This window comes from Cydia splendana, chromosome 14, assembly GCF_910591565.1.
Source record: "Cydia splendana chromosome 14, ilCydSple1.2, whole genome shotgun sequence".
Taxonomy (NCBI): Eukaryota; Metazoa; Arthropoda; class Insecta; order Lepidoptera; family Tortricidae; genus Cydia; species Cydia splendana.
This window is the reverse complement of record NC_085973.1, coordinates 14,753,617-14,781,094: the sequence shown is the minus strand read 5'-3', so window position 1 is coordinate 14,781,094 and position 27,478 is coordinate 14,753,617. Positions and strand designations below refer to the sequence as shown.

At 43.3% G+C, this 27,478-nt stretch overlaps 2 protein-coding genes across 3 annotated transcripts; one reads left to right on the top strand and one right to left on the bottom strand.

Moving 5' to 3' along the window:
- Positions 1 to 3,279: 3,279 nt before the first annotated feature.
- On the top strand, positions 3,280 to 8,630 carry LOC134796662 (serine/arginine repetitive matrix protein 2-like). Of its 2 annotated transcripts, none has more exons than XM_063768812.1 (5): positions 3,280 to 4,180; positions 4,417 to 7,096; positions 7,294 to 7,531; positions 8,052 to 8,148; positions 8,409 to 8,630. In XM_063768812.1, exons 1-5 carry the CDS (start codon positions 4,088 to 4,090, stop codon positions 8,442 to 8,444), a joined length of 3,144 nt encoding a protein of 1,047 aa, XP_063624882.1. In that variant the 5' UTR covers positions 3,280 to 4,087; the 3' UTR covers positions 8,445 to 8,630. The 2 variants fall into 2 exon arrangements, with proteins under 2 accessions (XP_063624882.1, XP_063624881.1); XM_063768811.1 differs by having other exon boundaries at positions 3,280 to 4,192.
- Positions 8,631 to 13,945: 5,315 nt separating this feature from the next.
- LOC134796804 (elongation factor 1-gamma) lies at positions 13,946 to 27,407 on the bottom strand. Its single transcript, XM_063769026.1, has 9 exons — positions 27,287 to 27,407; positions 27,021 to 27,170; positions 26,860 to 26,926; positions 23,240 to 23,523; positions 20,190 to 20,360; positions 19,232 to 19,371; positions 17,273 to 17,442; positions 15,709 to 15,920; positions 13,946 to 14,116 (listed from the first exon to the last, which is right to left on the bottom strand). Exons 1-9 carry the CDS (start codon positions 27,296 to 27,298, stop codon positions 14,048 to 14,050), a joined length of 1,275 nt encoding a protein of 424 aa, XP_063625096.1. The 5' UTR covers positions 27,299 to 27,407; the 3' UTR covers positions 13,946 to 14,047.
- Positions 27,408 to 27,478: the final 71 nt, after the last annotated feature.

Genomic DNA, 27,478 nt, shown 5'->3' with positions numbered 1-27,478 from the left:
ACAATAGAGGTAGCAGTGTTTAAATATTGTAAGAAAAACATCAAGTGTCTAGAGATGCTCCATTATCATAGCGATAAGTGGACCGATTTTATTCTGTTGTCGATTTTTGTTTCGACAGGTTTCGGTAAGATGTGGTAAGTTTGTATAGCTCCTTATTCTGGGCGGAATAAACACGAAATCCTATTTCGGGACAAAACATTAATGTAATTTTCCGTCGAGTTACGAAAGTTCCATATTATCCTATCTATCTCTATATATCGAAATCTAACGAACAAAAACGACAACAAATTAAAAATCGGCCCTAGTACTGTAAGGTAGGCTAGACGCGGCGACGGCCCGGCACCTACGATTGTGATAATAATATCATCTCCATAGTTGTTGATCATTATATTAATGTATGTTACTACACTTATAGCAATAAACTATCCGTATAACGTGCTAATTTGAGGTCATTTTAAGTTGTAATACTCAGTCCAATGAGACTTAGGGCACGTTTAAACTAGCATTTAATAAAGTGTAAACGCGCTCTTATCTCGATGGCATAGAGTAACTACTAGAAATAACCCTTGACCTTTGCGTCTATCTGTGTGTATCTCTGCTGCGTGCTTCCGGTGAACCGAGCTACGCTCGAAGCACTACCCTGTACGTATTGTATAAACTCACAAACCTAGTACAATTTCCAGAAGTAGCCACCTAAACACTTGTTCGAATTTCTACTATATCTGTATGCCTATTGGGAAAGTATATCTATATTATAGCGGTGTTCATGGCGATTACAAGTTAACGGTACCTATATATATGCATAAGACTAGTGGTAAGAAAGAACCTATATTGTTTGCCTCGCCGCCCACGGTGGGGCCCCACAGTGAGATGATCGCATGTACCTTGTAACCACGCAGATGGATCCTATGTTCTGTTGTCAATAAAAAATATGACTGTGATTTTTGCTATTTTTTGCATCCTAACTGAAACACTTTAGATAGTGCAACAACGCCAAAACCTGTAGTTATTTAATCCATTCAGCTACACCACATCAGTGTATTTAAAAACCGGACAAGTGCGAGTTGGACTCGCCCACCAAGGGTTCCGTACTTTTTAGTATTTGTTGTTATAGCGGCAACAGAAATACATCATCTGTGAAAATTTCAACTGTCTAGCTATCACGGTTCGTGAGATACAGCCTGGTGACAGACGGACGGATGGACGGACGGACGGACGGACAGCGGAGTCTTAGTAATAGGGTCTCGTTTTACCCTTTGGGTACGGAACCCTAAAAAGTAAGTGGTCCGACGGCCTTAACGTGTACCGAGCTACTTAACAATGCGATGACAGCGATGTGTGCAGCTCGGGTGCGCGCAACTCCGTAACGTTACCGGTAAGATTCCCAAGAATCAGTAATGTACGGTAATATTCAAATTAAGTAAGCGAGCAATTTTATTTACATATATATTTCGGGGATCTCGGAAGCGGCTCTAACGAATTCGATGAAATTTGGTATATGGAGGTTTTCAGAAGCAAAACATCGATCTAGCTAGGTCTTATCTCTGGGAAAACGCGCATTTTTGAGTTTTTATATGTTTCCCGAGCAAAGCTCGGTCTCCCAGACATTAAAAATTTAATTGCTCCATTTCACCTGCATGCTTGCGAATAGTCCAAGAGGCTAATTCAAAGTTAGGTACATTTGTCAAAATCATGTCATTTTGTTATAATTCGCCAGTGCGTCTCGCTTGCGCCATTACAAGTGTACGAACTAAGTACGAGAGAAATACACAATAAATATCTAAAAGTGAGGTCGAAATGTCCTCCGATTCTACTCAGACCGAAAAAAAATGACGCTGCGCTACGACTGCTACGCTGTAGCACGTAGTACCTATTTTTCCGCTACGTAGCGAAAACTGTTGATGATGTACCCATCATCTCTGACAAGCTCAGGCGCAGTTAAAGCTGAGCTAATACTACTTCATACATAAATAAAAAATCCGTCGAATCCTTGAATCCTGTTAACAATAGGGTATTATACTGTATTTAAAATAAATTATTATACACCATGCATGAAATAAAGCACCAGATAATTATTAGAAAAACACAGGTAGGAGTTATTTTTAAACACAAGTTCTATTTAATAAATCGGATAGAAATATAAAAAGAAGGTGAGTTGACCGTGACGTCACGATGTAATGTTTTTATATAAATTCCATATTACTGTTATGCCGCACTTGGCCCTATCTGCCGAAATAATGCACGTCGCATCAATATAAGTACCTATAGTTCGTTTTTTTTAGCATTAGAAAGAACTTGAAAGAAGGTAAGCGATCTTGACATGTCTTTTAATTGAAAAACGCTTTTTAAAAAACAGTAATTATTACTTATGAAAGCAGAAGAATATAAATGATCGTTTTAGATTCATAATTGTTACATATTTGCCGTAACTTATTTTTTAAAATGTGTTTTTCGATTAAAAGACGCATCAAGATTGTTTACCTTATTTCTAATGCTAAAAAAACGAACTATACCCATTTAAAATCGCAAACAAAAGTGCCACTAATACCACTCCGTGGATACCTATAACTAGATTGGCTACTCTACAAAAGTTAAAAATAAAAACATGTAAAATCGGTGACCCGTTTCTAGGTTTCTAGGTCAACCAGGCGATGACACGAATGAAAGCTATTAGTTACGAATGCTTTAAAAGGGTCACCTGTAGATTTCCGTTCTACAACCAGTGGCGGATTTGCAGTCTTTGCCGCCCCAGGCCCTGTAGCCGCCCCTTTCTCAGCACCCATCATATAGACTACATTTTGAGTTATTTCTTGCTATCATCATTGAATTTTTTGTCACAATTTGCCGCCCTTAATATCTTGGCGCCTTAGGCCCGGGCCTACTTGGCCTTAGGGCAAATCCGCCACTGTCTACAACCCTTACTAAGTAGATACCTACTTGACTCAAAGTTGGTTCAAGTTACGTCTAGACGTCGCATAGTTAATGTCTGTTGGCCGCGACTGACCCCTGAGTTTGATGAACTAAGTTTTGATGGCAATCATGACACAGCGCTTTTTGGCATGTGGAAGCGAAATAGCTGAGTCATTGTTCAAAGAGTGCTAAATTAGGGGCATCATTAAAATGATGAACCCTTACAATTTATCCAGTCAAGACAGGAAGATTGTATTGTTTTTGTTATTCGCTTGAATTGTTTGAAATATTAGCTAAGTAATTATTTACAAATTAAAATGTTAGGTTAAACTATCTTAATTGCTTGATGCATATTTGAGTTACCGGTGACCTAGTGAGTGGTAACCGGTAGGTACCCCAATTTCATGTTCATTGATAACATCGGGGTTCGCGTTACCATGTCCTTCGACTCGACACGGATTCCAATATAGGTATGTGTAAATAGTAAGCATGGGTATCGATCGGGCGTCATCGAATCAAATGCATCGCAAACTAAATAATGAACGCTCGACGCGCGGCCAGGCGACTCAACGACTAAACTAAAAATCCATATTTTAGTGGAGGGCGCTAAGTCGCGTTAGCGTGGAGGGTGCAGCGGGCGCGGGGCCGGCGCGGCGCGCGTGCGCGGGCAGCGCGCAGGCGCGCGGGCGGGGCCATCGTGACATCACGCGGCTGGCGGCGCCGCCACGAGCCCGCCACCACCAGCCCGAGCCTGCGACCACGGCGCCGCCGCCGCCTGGGGCTCCCGAGACCGGCAGCTGCACTCACTCGCCTTCCCGGTCACACACTTTACACACAGTGACGCGTTGCACGTTTCCGTTCGACCACCGTGAAGGTACAATGTACCAGTGTTCAGATTATGTGCGTCCATTGGATTTGGTCGACAGCTGTTCGCTTTACATAAGCGGATTTACATAAGCTTGCCGAAACGCCCGAGCTGGTATGTTAAGTCGGTTGAAAACGTGTTCTAATCGGCGTCAGATAGATGAGTGAGAGACAAAATCAGGAATGCAGTGTTCGGAAGTTGTTGCTCGAAACGTGAAGTGATTGTTAAGTCGCAAGTGTTCGCTGTGTGCAGGTGATATTAACACACAGGGTGACAGTTAGTGTTCCTAGTGTGACGGATATGGTGTAGCGCATGGAAGGCGCGCCGGCGCCGGCGCCGGGCCCGCGCCAGTCTCGTCGCGGGCCCGCGCCATTTGCCTCCTTCGACCACGACGTCTCTGACGAGGTGAGGCAGGCAGTATGTATCTCTCTTTCTCTCTTCGCTTTGCTCTGTGACTCAATTCTCTGCATGCGGCTGCATTCGGTCGGAAAACGGTTGCTCGCCTGATGCTCTCTGGGAGCGAATGTTAACCGATCCCAATGGCAGCTAAATTCGTCCATTTGTTCGTGTAGCTTTCCGCCTCTGTATTGTCGACCAACCATATGAACAAATAATGATCACTTGATCGGTTTCTTCTACAGTCAAGCCCTGAATCGAAGCCGACGTTCCAATTGCCTGAAATCGTTGAGGACACGGCCGCTTCTCCTGGCGGGACCCTCGCGCCCCCGGAGCAGCGCGCGCGTTCGCACTCGTCGCCGGCCGTAGCGGGAGCATTGGGCGCCGCGCCACGCATCGACATCTCCCGCGCCTCTAGCTCCAGCCACCACGACTCACGAGATTCGTCGCCCGAGATGGCACTGTTCGCGGGCACTGCCGAAGACGCCGATACGCGTGGTCGTCTCGATATCGGCTTTCGCGAGGACGGTGCGGCCGAACTGCGCTCGTCTACCGAGGAGCTCGCATTTTTAGAAGGCGCCCCCGGAGAACCTAACCGCACACAACAACCGCAACCGCCGCCGCTGCCGCCGCCTAACACATCCGTATCGCGTCGCCACTCGCGTAAGGACAGCCAAGGCTCGGAGGCCGCCCTCCTCGCGGTGTCCGGCCGAACGAGCCGCCTGTCGAGCGTGGGCTCGCAGTGCTCGGCCCACTCGGCTCTTTCCGGCTTCAGCGCATCGCGCGTGTCCCGTCTCTCTGTCGTCTCGGGTATGTCACGGTCCCCTTCGCCACACAAAATGCTCCTCGAGACGTCCTTCTGCGGGCCGAAGCCAATAGAGACCGATCCTGAAATTTGCGCCGCCGCTGTTGAAGAGCGGCTCCTGGAGTTAGTGCGTGCGACTGACCCCGCGCCTGCACCCGCGCCCGCCAACACACGTGACCGCCGCGAGGTGCGCACCGAGGTCACCGTCGAAAGCACAAGCACCAGGCCTGCTGCTCCGCGCACACCCGCACCCACGCCCGTGCCCACGAAGCCTGTGGCTACAGAACCTGCGGTAGTCGTTGCAATCACCCCCGCCGAAGAAAAGCGGCAAAAGGAAACCAGAAACCAAGCTCGGGCGGGGCGCTCAAAAGAGCGCTCGTCCGAACCCGAGGTGTACAAGAATAGAAATCGCTCCAAGGATATTATCAGAATAAAGCTCAAACCAGATTCTGATTATGAGGATGATGATGATGAGAGTGAGCACACGTTAGTGGCGGGCGAGGCGCGTAAACCGGCTACACTGGAGCTAGCCGCAGGGCGCGCGAGTCCCTCGCCCCAGCGGCGATCTCCCTCGCCCGCCGGCGGCCCCACGTCGCGAAAATCCTCCTTCTGCTCACTGTTCAAGTCGCGTGAGACTATCGCTTCGCCGGATTCGCCGTCGGGGCTGCGACGCAAGAAAAGCCTCACGGAAGGCCGCTCTCGCAGCAAGAGCCGAGATCGAGACCGAGATCGTTCGGCGACTCCTTCGTCCGCCGGCAAGCTGCGTGGCTCTGTGCTGTCGTTGTTTAAAACACCACGCCGCAGTGGCGCGTCGCCATCGCCAGGTTCTCGCACCGGTTCGCGTGCCTCCTCACCTGGGCCAGCGTGCGTGCCACCACCTGATCGCTCGCGCCGCAGTTCCGAGAAACTAAAGTACTATGAAGATGGCGGCGTTATTCACATCCCGCTGCGAACGCCGCCAGATGAACGGCCCAGCTCGAGCGCTCGCCGACCAGGCTCGGAGCCAGAGGCACGCGTGGAGATTCTATCGGAGCCGGCGCGGCCTGCCTCGGCCCCACACCCGCGTGAGCGCCCCGAACCACTCCCATCCGTATCCTCCGTTCACGCGCAAAAACCCGTCCACCGCACGGTCCTGCCCGACGGCAGTATCATCATTCCGCTGCACTCCCCTACTGAACGGACGGCCCCAAGCGACCCGGAGCCATCCGTCACGACAACAGCGCCTGCACCCGCGCCGGACTCCGATACGGTAACCCCAGATTCGCGCCGCAGTGTCGCCTCCTCCGAGTCGCGGCGCAGCGTAGTAACGCCTGACTCACGAGTCGGCACCACTTCGGAGTCAAAACATGTAGACGATAGCAGAAATGGTGACATGCGGACATCAAGTTCGGACGAGGGACGAGTGGAGGTAGCCCCTGAGACGGCGCCGACGGCTGAGCGTCGTAAACAAAAGCTCGTGTTCACCACGCACGTTGGCAGCCGCGAGCAGGTATTCAGCACACAATTCAGCATCACCAAGACGCCGAGCGTCACTAGTGAGATATCCGAGTCACTACCCAGTTTTGAGCCGAGCCTGCCCGAGGACCATCCGCCGCTGCTACGTGACACGCACATTACATGCGTTGAGCCGGCGCCTTGCCCCGCAGCTCCAGCGCCCGTCGTGAAGTCCCCGCCCGGGAGTGATGCAGAGCGTGCATCGGTCGGTTCGCGGCGGTCGCTCGCTGAAACCCGCTCGCCTACGCGCGGTTCTTCCGACTCGGAGGGCAGTTCGGAAGCAACACCGGCGCGCGGCGGCAGCGACGTGGAACAGCGAGGTCTAGTCGTCCAGGAGTCTTTTGAAGACGAGTTGCCTTACGTGCCGACCACGCTGCCACTGGAGCGTTCGCTGGCGCTGCCCATGGTCCCGGTCCGCGAGCGAGGCTCACGGGTGACGACAGCGGGTACGCGGCGACCGCGCGCGCCTCCCGCGCCGCGCATGCCGGCTCCTCCTCCGCCGCCGCCGACGCCCGCAGCGCCGACAGGCGAGAAGCTACGCATCAAGCTACCTCGCCGCCCGCGTACTGCTTCTGCAAGTGGTCCGCCGCGCCCGGAACGGCCCAGAACAAGGAGCGGAGGAGACGGTAAATATTATCCCGACACCTTGATAACACACATCTTAGTTTTATTTGTAAAATACACCAACTCCACATTATTTAACCAAGAGCATAATTAACTAAGTAAATGTAGTTTTTTTTATCCTACCCAGAAGCAGCCTACCTACATAAATAGGTATATCCAAAAATCATCCGCCTTACTAAAAACGCAAACTGTATGTTAGGTCCGCCAGAGTCCCGCGCGAAGCCGGAATGGATCGACTTCGAAGAAGTCCCAGAGCGGCGCAAACAGCCGAAGCGGATCCAAACACTGCCAGCTGCGGCCGCGTCGGAGGCGCGCGACTTGGTTTTCAACTACGTCGAGCCCGAGGAGTGCCGGTGCGAATGCCATGCCAACGCGCGCCAGGATGACGAGTTGCCGTTGCTCACGGGGCCTTCTGACTCGCAAGAACTCGACCTCAGGTAAACATACTTCTTAGGTTACACATTTCTGTAACCGTCAGTAACCGAGTTTCAGGTGCGCCAAAGAGATTTAGTGACTGAGCCCCGTGCAAAGCCAAAATCAATGGTCTTGAAGTCCCAGAGTGACGCAAGCAGTCGAAGTGGTTCCAAACCCTATCAGCTGCGGCCGCGTCGGAGGCGCGCGACAAGGTGTTCAGGTATTACCTACGTGTAGCCCGGTGACTGCCATGACGGCTGACGTTGCGGACATGGCCTTTTTCGCAGGATCTCTGAGCCTCAGGTAAACTTGGCTCATACTGCTTTTCAAGTTACAACTTTTTGTGACCGAGTTTTTTCTTACATACTCGTGCTAGTACCTACCTTTAACCGAAGTTGTGGAATATATATTGTTATTTCACCTTGTGGGCATCGAACGGAATTCATATAGGACCAATGACCATTTGCCTAAGGTCTAACTAGTCTAACTCCATGAAGGCAGAGGATGGATGTAACTGATAACTTATTATGGTGTTTATTCCAGTTCGCCAGAAGGCTGTTCAGTAGAGCTGCGGGTAGCAGCGCGGCCGTTTGTGGCAGACTTCGATCTGCGCGCGCCTGACGTCGATCCACCGCCCATTGTGAGTACTTAATACCTATTATATCTATAGATAAAACTACGACTACGAAAATCTATCAGCGTCAAGAGCAAACTGCGGGATATTGGCTTACCCCATCGATGACAAAGTTCAGTCAGGTGCAGCCTTGTACAACTGAAGGAGATCAAGTTTTTAAATATAAAATAATTATTATGCTGATGATAACTAATGTGGCAAATAAATTGGTTATTTAAAATTATTAATTATATTTTTCTGGATTATCAGTTACCTATTAATTTCAGGACGCACCAGCGCGGCCCACCTCGCGGCGCCACTGACGCGCGGCCCGCACTCGCGGCTCGTTGCTCACCGCCCGCTAGGGGGCCTCCTTCTAGCCCTTAAAGAGTTTTATACTTATAATAATAAAGCCTAGACGAGCAATGAATCCAGTTTAACTTTGCCATGTGATTGAAGTCTGAACTCTATCAGACATCTCAAATTCAGAGCCGGTTCGTTCATAAAGCATCAAGTGGACGCTTGTGCAAGGCGTGCGGCGCTGCGTTCATGTTAAACAAATGCAAACACCGATGTTTTCGTCACGAAAATCTATCAGAAAAAAAATCTACCAGTACGGCTACCACCAGTTTTGACATTGACAGATTAACTCGCGTCTACGTAAATTACTTTCTATACATCTCGCTTGCACTAATATGCGAGTACGAGCGAGATGCATAGAAAGTAAGTTACTTAAACGTGTGAGTGAATATGTCAATGTTAAAACTGGTGGTAGTGCTTCAGGGTTATAAAACGCGAATAACCACTCCATTCCTTTGTTCGACTTTTTGCCCCTTTACCGATCTCTCAAACGGTATTCGAAAATTGTCTATTTTCGAATTTCTTTCGCGGTAGGCCCCCTAATCTGTCTGACGGATTTTCGTGGCCATAGACAATAATCGGGGCCTATAGATAATCCGGCTTTGAATTTCAGATTGTGATGGTTATTATGATTCAGGTTGCCTTTGGATGGATGGTATGATGAACAGAGATGACTAGATGAGGGTAGTTATGTTATGGCTTCAGATTTCAACAAATCGGTTCTATGAAATCAAACTTCTAGTCTTTATTGTTGTAAGGTTTTATAAATCGTATTCACTATTGACTCGAAGCGAGTTGTTATCATTTTTGAGATGTAAATTTACCCCGTTCTATATATATTTATAGCGTCGTTTATATCTCTCCTATTAGCCACCGTTGACCTTGCATTTTTTGATGTTTATTGACTTGTTCGGATGTATATTGCGGTTGTTATAGTACGTGTATAGTGACGTGGCTCGGCGCGTGAATGTTTGTTTGCACGTCACCTATGTACCTGCCGCTAAGGTGCGTATAGTTTCAAACGGTTTCCTTGGCCGAATCTCATCTTAAATCTTGAGTGAAGATTCGACTACAAAAAACGCCACTGACGCCACCAACTGGTACATATGTAGCTATGGCTAAGGCCGAAGTGCTTCGACATATTTAATTGATATCAGCGCTCTATGCGACATAGGTAAATGTATCTAGGTAAGTACATAAACTTTTATTGTAAAAACTTACCAAACTTTTATAACAATTATAACGTATCAACTGTTTAATAATTTCTCTGGCGATCTCTGTCAAATAAGCCGCTAATATAATAGTTTAAATATCAAAGTTTAGAGGTAGGAGTCAATATTTCACAGATCTAGTAATAATTAATTAGCTCAATAATTTAGACGGCGCAACGCGCCGCCTATGCCTGGGACTTCCCGTCAAAGTGATTTGACGTCTTTGGCGCTCAACAAAAATGCTCATATTGCACAACTACGCTGCTTATTTTGCAGCTTCCCACACCATTTATTGAAAAATACATTGACATTGACTAATTGCCAAGGTTTTTGAGAAGATTTGGTCAAGGAAAATGTTTGAACTACAGCGGTGAGGACGCCGGCGCGCGAATTGTATTTTCTCTTTATGTATAGTGTATAAACATTGCATGAGTACAAAGACATTTCATTAAAGACCTTATCTCATTGGATTAAGGTTCTTATATCCATTAAGTGTCTTCGGAGGTGCGAACGTAGCGCCGCCGGCGCTCCTGCGTCGTTTTTGGGTGTCATCACGGATATAGCAACAAATATTGTAAACATAGACAAAAAAGCTTAAAGTAATACAAAATATTTTGGTCACTGTAAGGTCTTATTACCTACATTTTCGTCGAACACTGTCACACTGCTGGGAGAGACAAAGAAAAAGCATAAACCTAGGTCTGTCTCTCTGAGCAGAGTATGGGCGGTTACACACACACTATAGTTCGTTTTTTTAGCATTACAAAGAAGGTAAGCGATCTTGACATGTCTTTTACTTGAAAAACGCATTTTCAGTATCGGTATCAAATCAGTAACTATTACTTATGAAAGCAGAAGAATATAAATGATCGTATTAGATTCATAATTGTTACATATTTGCCGTGACTTATTTTTAAAACGTGTTTTTCATTTAAAAGACACATCAAGATTGTTTACCTTTTTTCTAATGCTAAAAAACTAACTATAGCGTTTTATACGAGCGTACGCGTACGCGCGTTTTATCTCGTATAGAACAAATGTAAGAAAATGTAACGCGCGTGTAAGCTCGTAATGCCGAAACGACCGTATGCGCGCAGAAAAATACGGTAGTCTGAAACCGCCCTGAGTTTTGTGGTCAAGAACTATCATTTAACGAATGTACAGGGCCACACAGCGCCATCTACTTTAGGTGTCAGCGGTCATATTTTTACCTTCACCATATACTAAATTAGCACAACTTTACTAATGGCTCGATCGATTCATAAACAGGCCTTGATAAATACAATACAATATAATGACAATATCCAATGTGTTCGTAAAAAAATCACTAAAACTATTCTACCTACATATTTAATACCTGGTTTGCTCGTGTATAGAAATTTTTACTCTCAAGTTTATTTTTTTCGTATTAAATCTTTATAATATACTTCTAAATGCACATAAACACACTGCACTGCACTGTAATAATTTATTACTATAAGATACTGTTTGTTTCTAAATAAAGAAATAAAATAAAATAAAGGTGATGAAAGTCACAATATTCTACATCTTAGGGCAGAGGTTCAGCAGGCGTATTACGGATGGCTTTATCCACGTGATAAAATAACCGTCATTTTTTAACACCGCGGGATTGAAGTGACGGACACCGTTTTATCACGCTGTCACGACCATCTCCGTGCAGAACCTTTTATTGCTGACTTCGTGACAAAAAAATCTTCGTGCCTCCCTAAAAAAATCGTCGGGAAGGGCCCTAGTCCATGCCATGTGATTCGGTCAAGTTGTGTTCTAATGTATGGGGAAGACAAACAAATTATAGCCAGCATTCAATGAATGTAGAATGATTGCTTTACGTACACTAGTGTCCCATGCACTCCCCCTGTCGCAACCCCCCCTTTTAGCATGAAATATATCCCGGGTGACGGTTTTTTTAAATTTTTGAGAAAAGTATTAGAGTTAGGAATAAAGTGTCAAGGTAAGAAATAATCCTTAAGAAATTTTAAACAAAAAAGGTTACATGCAACTTTTTGGTAAGACTCACAATATTCATGTATTAACTTGTTGAAGTTCAATATAACATAGTACGTGATAGTACTGAAAGAAATCTTATACGGAAAATAAGCTTGCAAGGTTATTCTCCGTGTAAGATTTCTTTCAGTACGGACTATGTTATATTGATCTTCAACAAGTTTTTCAACGGCTAAATTTTGTCGAAGTTTATCTAGCCATAACATGAATATGATGCGTCATATCAAAAAAATGAATATAACCTTTTTTGTTAAGAATTTAATAGGGATTATTTCTTTCATTGACACTTTTTTTCTTATATTGTATACTTTCCCCAAAAAATAAAAAAAACTGTCAACCGGGACATATTTCATGCTAAAAGGGGGGGTTGCGTCAGGGGGAGGGGATTGGACACTAGTGTGCGTAAAGCACCATACCCAAAGGTATCATACTACATTCATCAAATGCTGGCTATAATTTGTTTTTCAAAAAACACAATTTGACCGAATCAATGGGTTAGTTAGTTGATTAAAATTTGTTGTTATATCATGTGAAACACCCTTTAGCTCATAGCTTCTTCGTTGTAAAGATATCACGTCTGATCTTGTACTGTCTGTTCCCTGTAAGAGTATTTTTTAAACCTAGAAATTATCATGGCAAAAATGAGTGTTCGGTAAAATTCTACAAATGTGATACTTCAACATTTCTCATATCATAAAATACTTTAAGTAGCAATATAGTAGGTGCGTCACAAACGTTATTCTAACGAGTCGAATAGGCCCCCTGGGTGACGTAACTTTTGACATAATAATCATTATTATTATGTCAATACGAACAAAAAAATTGTAAGGTGTCTTCAAATTTTGAAAACCATTTTTCGACCACTCCAATCCAATTAGCGAGTCGAAATTTGGCATATTAGTGACAATGGAATATTATCATGACTTCGAGCTGATCTGATGATGGGGAAAATTCGCCATTGAAACTGTGATAATACAACGGACCATCCTTGAGTTTGGACTCTTAAAATTTTAATTGCCTCGAAAAAAAAGTAAAGTCTGCGATTAAAGCTTGTACCCAAGTCGGTCGATTTGATCACGAAAATAATTGGCGCCAATCTCCAATTTTAGAATACATTTATGGTGATATTAGAGCCCTCTAAATTGAAAAAATGCCCCAGAACGAAAATACTGGCGTCACAAATTGGTATTCTTGCGTCCGCACCTCATTTTATCGGTAATATCGGTCATTATCGACGGTTGGATTCGGCGAGCCAAATTGGTGTTTGCGTCCGCACTGTCCTGATTCGATCGGGCAATTTAATCAGATTGGCGAAAAATTGACTAGTCTGGACACCGCTTAACAGTTTGTAAGACAAGAAAATTTTAGACGGAAAAAACTTAATTTTAAACAAAAGGGTAATTTTTTAATCACCATTATTGCCATGAAAATTTCTAGGTATAATAATTTTTTTGTCTTATTTACGAAACGTCGCACACCAACGATGCTCACGAACGAAGGAGACGGGTGCATGTGTTCTCGCTCGCACGGCGAGCTTTACTTTAGCGACTCGCATTAGTTGGTTTTATTCATGCAATAATATGTAATAATGTACCTATGTACTAATGTTAACGAGATTATATCAGTTAGGCAAAAGTCTGAAATGTAAAATATATAAATTTTTGCTTTCCAATGTTTGTTTTAGTTCAAATCCATATTTCGCTTACGTGTCGTGCTCACAGCGCCAAGAACGCCTATAACAGTCATGACATACTAAACCAGTGGTGGGCAAACTTTCTTCATGGGGGGCCAGAAAGTTTAGGAAATTTAAGTGGTGGGCCAGAATTGTAGCCAAAATTTATTTTGATTTGTGATAATCGTTGGCCAATGCCATATAGCCATATTCTAATTATTTCATACGACCGGCGGCGGGCCGGATGAAATCCATTCGCGGGCCGCAGATGGCCCGCGGGCCGTACTTTGCCCACCACTGTACTAAACGAACTTTCATAGTGGTTATATTCTGTTTCATACTATCATGTAAAAGTTTACTATGAGAGTCTACTATGGCATGAACCAGATAAAGCCTTAACCCCCCCACTGATTAACAGTCCGCCGGATGGTATCTGCCTGTCAGTTGTTCGGAACTGTCAACTTTTTGGTCTAACTAACAGGCCGATTCCGTCCGGCGGACTGTTAATCAGTGGGCCCCTTAAGGTATAAGCGGAAATCGTATAAAAACTCCAAAATAGTAAATAAACGATTCTTTAATTACAGACTCCTTATCATGAGATGAGCTTCCGCACCGCTTAAATAAATGCAAGTTTTTACAATAACGTACAAAACGATGTTTACTTGAAGATCTTGCCCTGGTTGAACTTGCGGCCCTGCTTGTCGGTGCCGCTCCATGAGAAGTAATCCTGAAACAAAGAAAATAAAATATTGAATTCGGTTCTGTATTTCCAAGGGTTCAGCTTTAATACTACCGCCTGGCCTACTACCGCGAAAATCAAAATTCGCAAATTGCGGGTATCTAACTCTTTTACTGTATTTTTATACAAACGGGTCTACCGCTATATAATTTCATTGTATTTACCTTAAATTCCGACGTTTCAGTTGAGTTGCACCAGCTGTGGTCACGGAAAGACTGACACAGGTCACGGTATCGCGGTAGACCCGTTTGCATTCCGGGAGTGGGCAGTCAACGTGAAAAAATGTTCAAACGCTGGAAAGTGCAGGGGTCAAAATGTCCATACGGAACCGGCTGTCTATGTCACTAGACGTAACCTATTTCTGGGCGGTTTGCCCTTCGGGCATCTGAAGCTACCTAACAAACCTAACCTACCTACTTTTTGCCACATAGTAGGTTGGTTCCGTATGGACATTTTGACCCCTGCACTTTCCAGCGTTTGAACATTTTTTCACGTTGACTGCCCACTCCCGGAACGCCCGTTTGTGTAGTTAAATATGTTTACATACAAAACGCGAGGGTTTAAAGTCTTTTACTCTAATTAAGACTTAATTAGACAGAGAAAGGTGCCCGGAATTGGCGAACTTCGGTTTTCGCGGTAGGCTCCATGGTGCGACTTTCAATCAAAAGCCCGCTCCACACTCGTGCGCGAATCGATTTCGCCGATCTGCGTTCGCGGCTTCGAGCCGCGAGTCCCGCACCAGTGTCGAGCGGGCTAAAGGTTGCAATGGTGTTATGTTTTTTATTACAAAGATTGTTGGACATTATGCCTTGTCAAAATTTAGGTATGCCCAGCTAGGCGACAATAAACTTATTACAGTGCTTTTATTGCCACTCGCCGCTTACAATTCAATTTTGATTCAAAAACGTTTAATAGGTATGTACGTAATATGGCTTGTCAGACGGTCTAGCAGGAGTTGCGTTCTCGCGACTCCATACATCAAGCGCGACTTCAAGTATGGACTCCCGCACAAAAACGCAACTCATGCTCGACCGCCTGATCTCAACAAGGAGACAAAGAAATTTGGCGAGCGAGTTGTCTATAGATTCGTTATATGGAGCGAGGAGTCAACAACGCTTGAGGACCTACATCTTCAAGTGACTTGGATACCAGGTATTTTTTACGGAAAAGGTAGTTTTAATATTTTTTTAAATTAATGTTTGCTTTTTGATACAGGAATGAGTAAGTTTTTATTACCTGGACAAGTTTCTTGGTGGCGGGGTCAGCGGGGTCCAGTTTCTTCCAGTCATAGGACTCATAGTCGATCTGCCAGTCCGGAGACAGCGGGAAGGCGAGCTCCTGTCCGCGCCACACCCACACACCGGAGATGCTCGAGTTGTTGTCCTCACTAGACAGGGGGACGGCTTACCTGGACAAGTTTCTTGGTGGCGGGGTCAGCGGGGTCCAGTTTCTTCCAGTCATAGGACTCGTAGTCGATCTGCCAGTCCGGAGACAGCGGGAAGACGAGCTCCTGTCCGCGCCACACCCACACACCGGAGATGCTCGAGTTGTTGTCCTCACTAGACAGGGGGACGGCTTACCTGGACAAGTTTCTTGGTGGCGGGGTCAGCGGGGTCCAGTTTCTTCCAGTCATAGGACTCATAGTCGATCTGCCAGTCCGGAGACAGCGGGAAGACGAGCTCCTGTCCGCGCCACACCCACACACCGGAGATGCTCGAGTTGTTGTCCTCACCGAACAGGCAGACAGATGCGAAGGCCTGCTTGCGCATCTTGTCCAGCCGCTGGAACATGCCTGAAATGTACAAAAAATAAATAAATAGGCGGGTCTACATGGTACGAACCTCTTGGCGGGCAAAATCCATACTAATATTATAGATTTGGATATTTATTCTCATAATATGAAATTACATTATAAATTATGCTAGACTAATCTACATGAATTTATATTATTATCGTCATTCATATTTACATAATATTATTTAATAGATACAAATTAAAAAATGTCGTAAAAATAATTAATCTTATGTCAACAATTTTATCCATTCATGTCAAAACAAAAAAATACGGGAATAACCAAGTACGAGTATCTCTTAATGATCGTCATGTTCTAAATAAAAAGTAGGTACACATTACAATATACATAAATCAATAAATGAGAACATGTCAAATTTACACGATTCAATATCAAAGTCATATACTCATTTACAGAATAAAGTGGATTATCAGGGATTATCCAATAAAGGGACTCTCAGTTGACGTTCAAATGTTTCAAATGTTAAACGCGAAAGTGTCTGTCTGTTACCTCTTCACTCTTAAACGCTTTACAGATTTAGATAAAATTGAGTATGGAGTTTGTTAGAGGCCCGGAAGAACATAGGATGGTTTTCATTCATCATCATCATCCCACGCAGTCGAAGTCGCGGGCCGAAGCTAGTGCGTTATAAAGCAGGTCTGTGTAGCGTCCGAAGTATTGTGGCCGCGCGTGCATTTGGTTCGGGCGAGGCACAAGAGGTGCTTTGCGCGATAATTTCCTTTAAAATAAATACTTGGGGACAATTTTACAACGACCAACTTATACCCGGCGAGGCTCACTTCGCGATTTCGTCGCGTCGCTACAAGTACATGCGGCCCACACCAATTTTGGGGTTAGCAGTAATAGTTGCCGCGCACCGCTACGGAACGGACGCCAGCTCGCGCTTGCGCCACCTTGCGGTCGTATTTATCGAAATAGACGCGGTTTGTTAGAGAGTGAACCCTCTGTACCTAGTACTATTATTTATTCTGTGCCTAGACCCAAAATAAGCAGGTTGCGTGAGTCATATTTCTTCAATTGTTTAATTGTTTTTTGTGAACATCTTCACACTCTAAACTAAAGGCTCAGATTGATGGTGAAACAACTCGCATGCAAGTTTAGTTGCATTAAAGACTATTCAGTTACAAATATATACTGTACATACTACCATTTTAAGGAAGCTCGCCTGCGGATTTTCACGTCTAGATGATCCCTTAATTCTCATGCTATTAATATAGGTGCCCTCTCTTTATCATTGTTTTCTATTTTGAGCCACAATGTTATGTGTTTTAGTGAAATATGCTTAAATGTACTTTGCATAATTAGCGTCAAGCGTATTTTATAGGACTAACCAGTGATAAGGTTGCAGCTCATGAACACCTTGGCGAGCTCCTCCGGGTACTTGTACTCTGCGTACCAGATGGAGTAGTGCTCGGGGTCGAACTTCTGCCAGAAGTAGGGGATGGACACCGCCTCGTCCTCGTTGGAGTAGGAGCGCTTGAAGTCGTCCATGTTGAATGTGCTGGAACAATACAATTATACGAATTATAACACCAGCTTTTTTTTGTCTCTTTTTTTCGAGTAGTCCGAGTACATAAACGAAATGAAGTAAAAATTTTTTGGATCAAAAGTGAAGTTTAACAAAAACACTTCTAAGATTACTTTGAGAGTCTTTCAATAATGTGTTATCCTTATTTACATATGTGACGTTCCACGGCAAAAGGTACCTTATGGCGGCTGGCGCTTACGTCGCAATAATATTGGAGCGACGTTAATAATAGCGTAAGCGCCAACCGCCATAAGGTACCTTTATCCGTGGGACGTCACATATGATTAAGTTATCGTAATTATAATTAGGTTAATCCTTACGCAAATATGAAAGGGAGAACATTAATATGCTTTATAGCGTAAAATATCCAACTAACGCTTTGACATTACAACGTTCACGGTTCCCGTAAAACGAATTTATTTTACTCCATTATAAAATCTATAAATAAAATTCCGGTACCGTTTTACGTGGACTAAAGATATTCATCAATTTTCCAACTGGCAAGCAACAGTGTTCTAAATGAGGAGTATTTCCTGATCAAAATACTTATTCGAGTATCTATGAGAACATGAGAACATTTTTAAATATATCTTTATGCCAAATCTTTGCAGTATATGACACTTTCAAATAATTTTCACAACTCAGTATGATCTTCCATAGTGTCTACATATGCTTATTGCATTGCATACATTTTTTTTTTTTAGTTTTGATTGACTAAAGGGGATTCGAAATGATAATCATGCAGTAGATAAAAACGCAACCATTCACCATATTTATTTAGCAACATAATATACATCAAAATAATACATATGATTAAACCATAAAATAATGAGGATCCCATAACCAAAATGAGTTTAAATATACTGAAACACACCCAACTTGTTAGTAGAAAAAGGCGCAAAATTAAATTTTTCTATGGGATGTGAAATCTTATTGGCACCTATTTTTTAAATTTTCCACCATTTTCTACTGACAAGGTCGCTGTGACAAAGTATAAAATAAATATGATAATTCCACAAGCATGAGAGATCAATAACAGTGACGAGTGAGATATGCCCTAAATATCAGTCCTCTAAACTACATACTTACTTGATGATAAAAAAGTATAAAAAAACGAGCTACCTTTTCCCTGGTGATACCAATTAAATGGCACATGCACATTGTTTTATACTGACCTAGACTGGCATTCAAACTTCCTGTTTGATAACATTTTTACATGAATTATAGTCCATGTTGCCATCTTGAAAAATCGGCTGTTTCATAGAATCTTACACCATTGTTTCACGTAACAGTAAATTTTATGCAAGTTGTTCAGCATGAACTATATCACTCTCCAGAGTATTGCTAAACATATCAATATCAGTTTGTATACGGGTGCGAGTGAGATGTGTTGCGATTGATATCAAATATGTAGTAAGTTTGAATGCCACTCCTATGGGCCTAGCACAAAAGTGGCGCGAGCTGAGACTGCCAGTCCCTCACTAATTAATACAATTGAAAATAAGACGGGTAGTCTATGTTGCGGGCGAGATACAAATGTAGTGCATAATTATTTTTCCTCGTATTTTAACAGAAACGTACGAACGTGTCATGCTATTTCAGTCAGTCTCGGTACATTAAGTACTGAGGATTGAAGTAGCATAACAAATACAAATGTTTCCGAAAAAATACGATGGAATACAATTATGCACTACATCTGTACTGTCGCGCCCCTCCTGTGCTAGGCCTAGTCTTCTTAGGTTCTCCCGTGTTGGGTGCCTACCCTTTGGGCATGGAGTCGAAGGGGTCCTTGGACTCCTTGGGTTTCTCCTCGAAGTCCCCGTCGTCAGCCGGCTCGGATACCTTCTTTTCCTTCTTGGGCTGTTCTTTCTTTTCTGCCTTCTTGTCCTTCTTCCCAGAGTCCTGGAAAATCAGGGTTTAGATGAGTTTACTGGAAGAAAGTACCTAATTATTTTCAACGATTTTTACTTCAGTACAAGTTAAAGCATGGATAATGTTCTGCACAGATGCGCGGTATGTAGATATAGCCTGTGCCAAATTGACTCGATTTGGAATTTGGATAGCATTTCTGGTTATTTAATGGAGGCTCCAACAAAACGAAGCTTTTGTCGGAAACCCCGACAACCTGACTAGTAAAGGAACAAAATATAACTACTAATTAATTAGTCAGTGAATAAAGGCTAATTGTATTGTAATGGAGATTCAATAAGACGTGTGTTAAAAGCGACCTATTGAGTCGGTAGTGACCCAGCCCGGAAAAATGGTGGTCCTGGGTTTGAAGCTTGAAACCTGGTAAATGATCTGGTACAAAATGTTGTCCACCAGTGTTTCACCATAAATTCCCCAGTAATGACCCCTTTGCATGTGCCGGTCTAAGCGTGATTTCTTGTTTGGCTGGGCCAGTTCTTGGTACTTCTTAGCGTCGTACACGTAAGGCGTGGCGCAGATTGCGATGGTTCCCACTACGGCAGATATCTACGACTGGTATGAAAGGGTCTGGAATCGGCACTACGTTTACGAAGGAACCATTAGAGTGTATAACACTTTAAACTCTCGCATTTTGTACACATATTTAATTACACAAACGGGTCTACCGCGATATAATTTGCGTGACCACGGCTGGTGCAACTCCAGGTGAGTTGCGTCGTCGGAATTTAAAAAATGATATTATATCGCGGTAGACCCGTTTGTGTACATTAGAATGTATACTCGGCATTTACCTTCTTGTTCTGCTGGGACAGCTCCTGGTACTTCTTGGCGTCGTACACGGGCGGAGCGGCGCACAGCGCGATGGCGCCCGCCACGGCGGAGACGGGGGGCTGGTGGGCGAGGGTGTGGAACCAGCGCTGCACGTTCACGAAGGGCGCGCGCGTGGCCGGGTCTAGGACGTGCTTGAATGTGAACAATGGTGCTGATTATATAATAAGTTTTTGGCAAAAATGTCATTTTTGGTACAAGCTTTTATCGTGTTTCATCACAGAGTTCCTATGGGCACCTGCTGTCTACATCATCAGCTCGATGGAACCATAATATTGCATTGTCATCCGATTTATACATGCATGAAAAATTTCAGCTCAATCGGAAACCGGGAAGTGGATCAAATTTGGCAATGGGACAGGTGAAACTAAATAAAAGCTTGTAAAAAGGAATAGTGGTATCAAAAGAAAATATACCTTTACCTTTCACAGGCTAGTCTGAATTTGACTGATTTGAAATTTTTGGAATAACTCCATTAAGCTGGTAGAGATATATACACACAGACCAACCCCTATAGACCGAGCTTATAGGACGACTCGCGGTCACCGCCCGTATGGTGTATAGGTCAAATATAAGATTGTTCGCGCGCCGCTCCGATCAGTTGCGCCCAAGGTTACGACCTGTTAGCAGTGTGCACGAGTCTATGAAAATAAATCGTAAACTATTGAATTCATTGGGAAATCATGGGATATTGCAGCGTAAAATGGTGTGGCAAGTCATCTAAGACATCTACTTACGAAACAGATGGAATAACATCCCACAGGAAAGTCAAATTCATTATTTCATTGAATAATGTTTCTTGTCCGCGGGGTTCATTTTATACTGGTCAGTAAGCAGAGGCGAAGTATGTCCGTCCCTTTTCGTCAACTTGAAAATGCAATGCGCTATCCCTTTCCCTTTCGACTAGTGATGTGATGATGATGGTTTTTCAGTTGCGGAAACTTCGTGCTTCGTCATACCGTATTGTACCATTTTAGACATAATATATATAGATGGTCAAGCAAATCTTGTCAGTAGAAAAAGGCGCGAAATTCAAATTTTCTATGAGACGCTATCCCTTCGCGCCTACATTTTTCAAATTTGCCGCCTTTTTCTACTGACAAGATCTGCTTGACCAAGTATAGGTAATATGTTGTGTAAGTTTTTTAGAATCCTCTAGGCCAGCGGAGCAGTTAGGCCGCATGTCATGAGATGGACCTGATGATGAACTTCAAAGAAGTGCGAGGGAACTCGGTGTTGGTTTGTGATAGACATATGTTGTATGGGTTTTTTAGAATCCTCTAGGTGAGCAGTTAGGTCTCATGTCACGAGATGGACCTGATGATGAACTCCAAAGAAGTGCGAGGGAACTCGGTGTTGGTTTGTGATAGACATATGTTGTATGGGTTTTTTAGAATCCTCTAGGTGAGCAGTTAGGTCTCATGTCACGAGATGGACCTGATGATGAACTCCAAAGAAGTGCGAGGGAACTCGGTGTTGGTTTGTGATAGACATATGTTGTATGGGTTTTTTAGAATCCTCTAGGTGAGCAGTTAGGTCTCATGTCACGAGATGGACCTGATGATGAACTTCAAAGAAGTGCGAGGGAACTCGGTGTTGGTTTGTGATAGACATATGTTGTATGGGTTTTTTAGAATCCTCTAGGTGAGCAGTTAGGTCTCATGTCACGAGATGGACCTGATGATGAACTCCAAAGAAGTGCGAGGGAACTCGGTGTTGGTTTGTGATAGACATATGTTGTATGGGTTTTTTAGAATCCTCTAGGTGAGCAGTTAGGTCTCATGTCACGAGATGGACCTGATGATGAACTTCAAAGAAGTGCGAGGGAACTCGGTGTTGGTTTGTGATAGACATATGTTGTATGGGTTTTTTAGAATCCTCTAGGTGAGCAGTTAGGTCTCATGTCACGAGATGGACCTGATGATGAACTTCAAAGAAGTGCGAGAGAACTCGGAGTTGATTTGTAATAGGCATATGTTATTGGTCCATTTGAATATGTTTTCAATACAACCTTCTATATGACCTTAATAAAACGGACAAAAGAAAATAATTGTATGAGATTTTGGCGACACTTTTTTCTCGTATCGAAAGAGATTGCGATTCTGAGTGGAAATAATATAAAAATAAAAATATTATAAAAATTAAAATTCATGTTCTGGGTACTTTAAACAGAAATGCCCTAATATGTTAAGTAAACATTTCAGGTACATTGTTAAATTACTTAATGAAATATTAAATTAATCAATATAATTATTAAGTGAGTTTACTCTAAGTATACTAAATTGCAATAGCAGTACCCACTACCTGTAATGAACATGTCCCATCCCTACGCTTGCACGTGTCAGCGCGCCATGTTTGGAACGACCAATCGCAACGCCGTGAGCACCCCTCCCGCACCTCACAGTTTGGTGATTTGCGTCGGGAACAAAATGGCCAATATTAGGTTTCTAGAGGCGGTGTTCTGTGTATATACATCTCTTAACATTGGTCTATTAAAAACAAAATGTAATTCCAGGAACAGATCTCCATGATGGTGTGAAACTTAGATGGCAAAGAATGTGTTAAAACCTGACTTAACTAAGTTACATTGATTGTCAGTCTTAGGATGAACATTAAAATACCAAGTTTAACAGAAAATAAGCAAAAAAAAGTACCTATGTGTCATAGATAGATAAATAAAAGATTTAAATTTTATATAATTTCTGATAAGATAATAATAACACTTGACATTGATACTTAAATAGATAAGAAATAGTAAATAAAATGATATAGTTATCACATTATGCATCAAACATTTTATGCAAACTATGACTGATTAAATAAATATTTATGTACTTGTCATAATGTATTAAAATTATTAAAGTATTTAAATATTGACTATTAACTGCCTCTTTTGCATCAAAACCAGGGCCTGTAAATTGGTGCCAAGTTCAATCTAGGAACTTATGGCTTGTGGAAAGGAAGCAGAGAAAAGAGCTGGACTGGGACTTCATTAGGATGAATATATATCTACCTGGAAAGCGTGGATGAGTGTGGTGAACACAACAATGTCGGCCAGCGACACGCGCTCGCCCACCAGGAAGGTGCGCGTTAGCAGGTGCTTGTCCAACACAGCCAGGGCGCCGAGCAGGTCCGCCTTTGCGCGCTCCACATTCACTTTGTTGAACTGCATGATACCGAGGTAGGGGAACACCCAGGCGGCCGCGGCGGGGAGGAGCTCGGAGTCGGCCCAGCACGCCCACTGCAGCACGCGTGCTTGGGTCGCGGCGTCGCCACCGCGGAGTGCCGCATTCGACACTGCAAATTAGTCAATTCTCTCTCATCTTAGAGCCACCCCACACTAGCATCTTTTGAGCGTCGGCATCTAGTCAGCGGTATGAAAAATGGCGTTGCTGCGGCTTTGTGTCAACATCGCGTCAACCTGCTGCTGCCATAGACACCGACGCTCAGAAGACGCTAGTGTAGGGTGACCCTTAAGACCGGTTTTCCTAGGATAGCGGTGCCGTCATATAGCGGCCGTCTCCATACTAAATAATACGGCTAAATATGGATGTCGTAGTATTTGTATGGAGACAGCCGCTATATGATGGCACCGCTATCCTAGGAAACTAGAGCATTAGTGTTTAAAATAAAAGGAAAACCTACTTTACAAAACCAATAGTTGTTTCTTTGATAGTTGAATGAAGAGTTAAAAATGATTTTTGATATACACTCGAGTGCAAAGAAATCGGACCACCCCAGCATTTTAAACATTTTTTCAATTTGTATAAAAACTGTAAGCTCGATCATGATAATTTAAATACCACGTGGTAGATAATTTTCTGCCCTATCAAATGACATCAATATTCAGGGGTGGGGATGGATATTTTACAAAATATGGGCCTGGAAATCACCCCCCTCCAACTGCCTCATTAGCGCATGCACTAATTGACCACTTATCATTAGGTATAAAACCAGTCATTATCATTGTTTATGCATCTTTCGTGATTGGTACGTCTTCCTGAACACTACTCTCATCGCCTGAACCTGGAAAAACTGGAGAAAAATGGATACTACCCCGACTGAAGCCGGCTAAGCAGTTGTCCTATTGCAGGGAGGGCTTAGTCAACGTGCAGTGGCTTGACAACTCAACCTATCGAAGTCATCGGTTCAACGTGTCTTCCAGAGATTCCGCGTAGATGAGACGCTCTCCAGAAGACCCGGAACTGGCAGAACTCGTATCACTTCTGAGAGAGATGACCGTTTCATCGTTATTACCTCGCTACGAAATCGTCGACTGAATGCCGTTCAGCTTCAGCAGAAGCTCCTAGAGACCAGGAATGTGTCTATCAGCCGATGGACAGTTAGAAGACGACTGAAGGAGAAGGAATTGACAGCTCACAGAGCTGCAAATGGCCCAAAACTCACCCCAACACATCGTGGACAGCGACGCGTCTTCGCTCGCGAACATGAAGAATGAACCCTTCAGCAATGGAGTCCCGTATTTTTTCCGACGAGTGCAGGATAACTTTGTTTGGCAATGACGGACGGGCACGAGTCTACCGAAGACCTGGGGAGCGGTTCTCTCAATGCTTCATCGAGGAACGTGTTGCTTATGGTGGGGGGTCAATCATGGTCTGGGCTGGTATTTCTTTGGAAGTGAAGACGGACATTGTGTTCATCGCAGGGCCAGGTACCAGACCGAATTCAGGCGGTTTGACTGCACGTCGGTACGTGGAGGAAATCCTGGCTGATCATGTGGTCCCATTTGGGGGTTATATCGGCGATGAGTTCATCCTCATGCAAGATAACGCTCGGCCGCATACAGCCCGGATCACTAAGGAGTACCTGGAGGAGGTCGGCATCAGAGTCATGGAGTGCTCAGCCCGCAGTCCTGACCTAAACCCGATCGAGCACATTTGGGACGAGCTGAAAAGAAGAATCCGGGCCAGAAATCCCGCCCCTGAAACCTTACTGGAGCTAAAGACTGCGATCGAAGAAGAATGGGCGGGCATCCCTCAAGACACTGTAAAAAAATTAATAAGATCAATGAAAAACCGTATGACTGCATGTCGTAGGGCTAGAGGAGGCAACACACGGTATTAAAATGCTGAAAATTGTTTTAATTTTTCCTTGATTTCCTTAGAATCGCAGTGTTCCCGGTACGCATTTTTAGGGTGACAAAGTTCTTAGCCCTGAAAGCCTGAAAATATTGGCAGCAAACCTATCAAAGGCACATCAATTTATAGAGGAAAAGCCAACCTTTCATTAGGTATATAATATGTCACAGTAGCCCTTACAGTTTTTACAGAAATTGAAAAAATGTTAAAATGCTGGGGTGGTCCGATTTCTTTGCACCCGAGTGTAGATAAACGATACTTATTAATGCATTTTTTTGAGATATTTAATACATTTTTTTAGCTTTATCAAAAAAGTTAAATACACCGTGTTTTTTTTTGATTTCCGTTAATTTCAAGGGTGCATTCCTGAGCTTAAATAAAGTAACTTTCTGAAAGACACCGATATTCTAATTAACTCCATTTTGGAGATAATCAATAATTTATTTTTTTCCTATAAGGCCTCTACAAGCGTGTACACTTGCCTTAGGGCCGGTTTACATATTGATTACTGTTTAGAATGAGTTCATACATTTGCTACTAAACTTAAGTACAATCTTGGTTGATCGATGTTCGAAATGACATTGATGTGTCACAGATTTCAATTGTTTGGTTGAGTTAAATGTAATGCCCCTGTTATAGCAACACTATATGCTACATTGCTACATTTAACTAATTTTTAAACTTAATATTTTTTTTAATAAAATGCAAAAAAAAATTCTTTTTTTGAAATTTAACTATGCCATTTAGTTCTCTTAAACATACTTAACCATACCCCGAAGTTAACGGAATTCAATAAAAACACGGTGTATAACTCATATACAGCCCTTCCTTTTTTTACACTTTCAGTTCCCATTAGCTGTAAGTACGCAGTCTCAGGGCCAGTACAGATGGACTGCAATGTGTATGAGAACTGACATGTGCTTTATTGCACCACAAAAGAAAAATTCAATAACATATTTACAATGTAAATAAAGGTAGAAACAGGTGGTTGTGCATGTGTGTGTATCAGCTGTTAGATTTTATCATCAAGGTACCCATATGTTTAAATGGAAACTCAAGTTTCAGTAACATTTTACTATCCAGTTTTCCTTCACATTTAATTAATTAGTCATAAACATTATTAAACAATCACACAATTGGTTTAGAAAATAATGAAGTCAAGATTCAGTAGGTAAACAATAGCTGCCATATGTTGTATACAAAAGGAGTAAACACAATTATTTTATTGGTTTAGACTACAAGATTATATATAAATAAATAAAAAAATAAGATTAGACGTTACAACAAAGAGTGAGACAAGGTCTTAAAAAAATGATCAGTGTTAGGCAGTTGTGGATAAAGGTTACATTTTATAAAAGAACAAATTTGACGACTATTATTTTAGTAGCGAACAAATGAATGCAGGGTGCATTCTGTCCTTCGCAAAAAAACGGTTAAATCATTCAACTGTTACTAAACTTGACCGACAACTTTCATCACTTCGTTTAGAGGTTATCGGCGAACTAAGTCGTGAATATAAGAATGTTGGACTCACCGTAATATGCGATGGCGTTGCTCTCGGTCAGCAGCACCTTGCCGTCGGCGCTCTCGAAAGCAGGCACCTAAAATAAACCACAAACGTACACGTCATCGCACCAGCCGTTCACGCGAAAGTATAACCCCAAACAACAAAATACAACTAAGCACTGCACTCACTTTGCCCGCCGGGAACTTCTTGAGGAACTCATCTGACTTGTTGGTCTCACCGAACACGAAGTTCGGGGCCACTTTCACATCGGCCCCGGAGTACTGTGCGGCGATCAATGCCTTGTAAGCACGGAAGTTTTCCGGATAAGTATAGAGTACCTACGGAAATAAGCACACACATAGTCAGCGGATATTTCAATGGCACTCATTTTATTCATTACGAGCAGGAATATAATCTGATTCACATGATAATTCACAGTAAAACTTAAACCTACCCCGGCCGCCATGGTGGATTTTTTCGAAGAGACTTTTGACAGCACTGATCAGCTGTCAACGTCAAATTCTGAAGCGTTTTTTCATTCACGCAAACACGTTCGAGTTTCAGCAATTCAGATTATTAAAAAGCATTTAAAAAGAACCATAAAAAACGAAAAAAGCATAATAAGTAAGAGTAGGCACGCACGAGC